Here is a 4640-nt window from a genome sequence, read left to right as displayed (position 1 = left end):
TGTGCCTTATACCTTCAGGAACTGGGAATGGGTACTGACAGACTTTTTGTCTGGTGGCGTGACCCTGACAGACTTACGTAACTGCCACGTCAAAATTGACCTAGATCAGCTGAAAAGCGAACCGAATGAAACTTGTTGTAAAATCATCAGTACCACCCCAGGTATAGTGAATGACCACTGACAGTTTCTGTGGTGGGGTACCCCTGACAGACATGCCCAAATGACCAAACCCCATAATTAATTCCTTCAGGACCAAGATGTAATGATGCTCTGTAACACTGGTCACTACATCCAAGTCCAGAAGGGGTTAAGCTAGATTAGCTTGTAAGCGAAACAGATGAAATAGAATGAGACGAACATACAAAATTACCATGTATACTCATCAATGGCCAATGTTGAAGTGAACATTGTCTCCCATAGAACATCTATATCCCTGACAATGTAATACATAAAAAAATATTGAAGAAGTAAATATAAATAAAATTAAGATTATGTTTTCTGAAAGACACCAAAGTAAATAACGCCATCCTGATAATAAGTGCTTATCATCGAACAGTTACAATGGATTAAGTGCATTTTCTTAAACATATATCTAATATCTAATATTTAATATCTAATATCGTACATTCACAATAGAATTGATTAGACTGAATGAAAATATAATCCATAATAATTCCTTTCACATCATTGTGGATGCTGAGAAATAATAGTAAATAAAAGAGGGATAGATCCGGCTGGCCATATATATTACATCGTTAAATGTTTTGTGCACATACTATAACCTCGCATTAAATGCATTGTGTCAATGGAGGACCAACTATTAAATATACTAATCCATCTCTTCAGTATCAGAATCTGAGTCCTCACTCCATGGCTCATCCTCACACTGGTCATAGTCACTCAGTTCATCAAGGTTATCAGTTTCCATCACTGTTTCCTCTGATTGACTAAGAATTTCCTGATCTTTGTCACTGTCATTAGCAAATAAAGAATCAGGAACGGCTGGTCCGTCAAACCAGGTTGGCTGCAACAAGTCACCATCTATTGCCCAACCATAATCAATGGCGCATAGGCCTTGATCAGGTGATTTTGTGTTGGCATGACGCCACAAAACTGTCACGTAGTGTGCCCTCAGTAGTTTTTTCTCAAGTGTCCGACGTGTTGGGGGCAACAATGCGCAGTCAACCTTTTTGATATGAAGAAGTGGGTTTTCCTGAAAGGAATGTGGAATCATATGACAAAATACTTAAAAAGAGAATGTTCTTAAGTTAGATTAGATTGAAATAATTGAGTAATACACTCAGAATGCTTTTCATGTCAAAATAAATGTGGGTTGTTAAGACCCTAGAGTGAGAGACAGAAAGAAATATCATAGAATGTGCATTGGAGGTCACGATTTGAATACATTGTTACTCTCTTAAGTCAATTCAAGGGAGACATGCTACATCCTGAAAACCCAACACACTTGATACATATATACCTTATCTACTGTGCCCGACATCTGCATAATTTTTCTATAACGTGCTTCATCTACATCACGTTCTTTGTTTTGGCCATACATCTTGCAAACAAACTCGGATGCCACGTCTATGTCAACTTCACCGTCAACTTCACCCATGTTGGAGAACAACTGGAGAAAGCTTCCAGTTGGTTCCTTCTCAAGTATTTCCAGAGGTTTGACTTTGCCTTTCCTGAAGGGGAATATAAATCATGTAGGTAACAACGGCATGACTATCTCTTCAAACTAGTTAACTTCATTTTGTCATGATTCTAAATCTTTGCTGTACAATGAGTATGCTAACTCAATCTGTCATTTAATGGTGGAACAAAATCCTACCTGTAAAAGGCTGATGTGAAGTCACATCCAGTGAATGCGTGGTACCCCGCCAGTGCTTTTGGGAGTCCTGATTTTCGCTCCTCAAGGACCTCTACAATATTGGTGACATTAATGTATCGCCTGCTGTTTCCGCTGCCACAGTCCATGAAGACATTTTTGGAGGACCTCACTTCTGGGTCTTGATTTCCAAGTATACCAATAAGTATAATGAGAACATCTGTATCGGATGCTCGTACAAGGACCTTGCTTCCCGAGGTATTTTCCAGATGGAATGCTATAAGGGTATCTGCCTCCTCGTGGTTGGCCTGGAGGTGAGCTGGGCTGGCCACTGAGATCTCCTGGAAGTCATTTGGCGTATATTGGAAACATTCACCGCCATAAGAGGCATACAGTGTTTTTCCATTTAGGATGTTCCAATAGTGATTTTCCCCCCATTCCTTTAGCAGAAATTTTCCAAGTTCGTTTTTGAACATTCCATTCTTGAGAAGTTTTGCTCCTTTGTGTCTCATTGTTTGGTTAGGTCCAGTGATTGTGTAAACAGAATCTTCTGCACCACGCAATTTTCTCTCACTGACCTTGACTGAATTTTCGACGTACTTATCAAGGCAGACATGGATTTCATCCCCTCCACCAGTGCATACTGTAGATAGGATGGTTCGGGCAATAGCTCCATACGATGTTCCAACATTCATAACTGACAAGACAGAATGAATAAGCAGGCCTCCATCATATATCCGAACACAAATACCTTGATGTACCTCTGTTGGGATTGGTGTGTCTTTCTGGAACTCTTCCAGCCTATTCAGTAATGTATGCTTCCTGCTCTTCAAGAGTGCTCCATCAGCATGTGCCAGGGAAAGAGGATATGACGTGATTGGGTACCTGAGAACGTGCCTGAGATCGAAGTTGGTATTTTCGGCCACAACAATGATGATTCTTATGAAAAAGTCCCTCAGACTTTCAACCCTCTTTGCAGTTTCTGTAGCAGGAGTCGTCCCTTTTTTCTTCTTTTCGTTTTCAGATGCGAAGTTATTCACCCTTATCCTTTTTACTGACTTCAGAAATCTTGCCGAGTCCTTGTGCCACTCTCTTTCGAATTGTTGTCTTGCTACCTGCCCCCTTTGCAATGTTCCGAGGAGATACTTCTCAGTTTCTTTTGTTGCCGCCCGCCCAGTTGCAAGGTTCCCCATTGTGTCTGGAGCTTCAGGACTGAAGGGATTGCAGAATTCGTCTATTTTCTCACTTAGAGCCTGCATTTGCTTGTTGTCTTTTCTTATTCTGTATGAACGGCACTGTGCTGTGGCACTCTCTCCCACTTCAAGTCCAGCAAAAGTTCTCAGCTCCAGTACGGCCATGGCTCTCTGGGTCATGGTCATGGACCATCTTCGTCTGGCATTTTCAGAATTTCTGAAGGCTACAATCCCTTTCATACTGGACGCTGCATCCCGATTTACTGTCTGTTCAAGTGAGAGATCAACTGCCGACCTGGAGTAGTTCTTCTTTGTTCGCCGTATTGAAAAAGCCCCCTTCTGAAGTATTTCTCTGAGTTGAGGGTGGGAAGATGTCAGCTTGTGTAGAAACAGTGTTCCCCATCTGGCGTAATTTGGACGATTTAAAGAGAAGAAGACATCCAGTATGACTGGGAAAACATCTATGTATCCATCTACATCATTTGTTTTAACACAACGCTGTAGCTCGCGGTGTACCCTGTTTACCAGGAATACATATGTTCCCCAGAACTGAGCCATTGGGCCAATGGTTCCCTCCATGACAGAATAGAAGAATTCTTCATATTTCAGAAGGTGCTGCATAACAACTGGATCAGAGAGATGGTCTTCAACTTGATTTGATGGAATCATCATCATCACATCTTGAAATGCTTGATACTCCTCCTCTGCAAGGTCTTGCACGAAACGGTCATTCAGCTTTTGTTCCATTACATTAGCCAGAAGTTCATGAATTCTTATACAACGATTGTAGAACTTCCCCTTCATGAAGCCCATCATCGAACTCTCTGCCCAGACTTCTGCTTCAGTTAGGATAAATTCTATTCCACTTTCGTTGATCATAGTTCCGATTGCACCATAAAATGCTAGCTCAATGTGAAAATTGCCTAACATGATCAGTAACTTGTCAAAGAGAGGGGACTCGAGAGCTTGGATGGAATAAGCTTTGAGGGCAACCGCCAGATCATACGTCACGACTGCATAACTTTGTCCGGTTTCCTTTGCAACATTAAGAGTACGAATCATAGTCTCTCTCACAACTGCATTATCTGTAGGAGATTTTGGAATTGGGTCCATATAGCAGATTCGTTGCAGTGGGAGCATGTCCTTCACAAAATTGCTGATGAATCCTGCATAAAGTGGAGTGTCACCTTTTTTCAGTTGCAAAAACCAGTACAAATTCAATGGTTTCAGCTGAAGCCCTGGTCTTTGATGGAGTTGTAGAGATGAGGCGCTACCACTGCCTTGACTCGTGACTGTTGCGTCCGTACTGGTGAAGATGGCTGCCTTCAAGGATTTTCTAAGTGGAGGAATTTCCTGCTCATTTCCCACAAATGTTCTTCTATTTTTTCCATCACGGAACTGAAAGGAAGAGTTACTAAATGACCCCTTGTCTTGCTCAGCTGTGTTTTGATACGTGTGACCAACAGTGGAATGAAGTATTGCTTTTCCATCTAGTGTCTCCACATTTGCATCATTGTTGTCCCATACACAGGCTGTTGCTCTATCTGCGAGTAAATAAATACCATCAGGTGCAACATGACTACCTGATGAAACTGAATAAGCGAATTCAGTTT

At 41.6% G+C, this 4640-nt stretch overlaps 1 protein-coding gene across 1 annotated transcript; it reads right to left on the bottom strand.

Annotated features, from left to right (window-relative positions):
- Positions 1 to 829: 829 nt before the first annotated feature.
- Positions 830 to 3752, bottom strand: LOC137646272 (uncharacterized). Its single transcript, XM_068379386.1, has 3 exons — positions 1838 to 3752; positions 1481 to 1691; positions 830 to 1213 (listed from the first exon to the last, which is right to left on the bottom strand). The coding sequence occupies exons 1-3, from the start codon at positions 3700 to 3702 to the stop codon at positions 830 to 832; spliced, it is 2460 nt and encodes an 819-aa protein (XP_068235487.1). The 5' UTR covers positions 3703 to 3752.
- Between the last annotated feature and the right edge of the window lie 888 nt (positions 3753 to 4640).

The sequence above is a fragment of the Palaemon carinicauda genome, chromosome 1 (assembly GCF_036898095.1).
Source record: "Palaemon carinicauda isolate YSFRI2023 chromosome 1, ASM3689809v2, whole genome shotgun sequence".
Lineage (NCBI taxonomy): Eukaryota > Metazoa > Arthropoda > Malacostraca > Decapoda > Palaemonidae > Palaemon > Palaemon carinicauda.
Note: the sequence above shows the minus strand (reverse complement) of the source record. Positions and strands in the feature narration are given on the sequence as shown.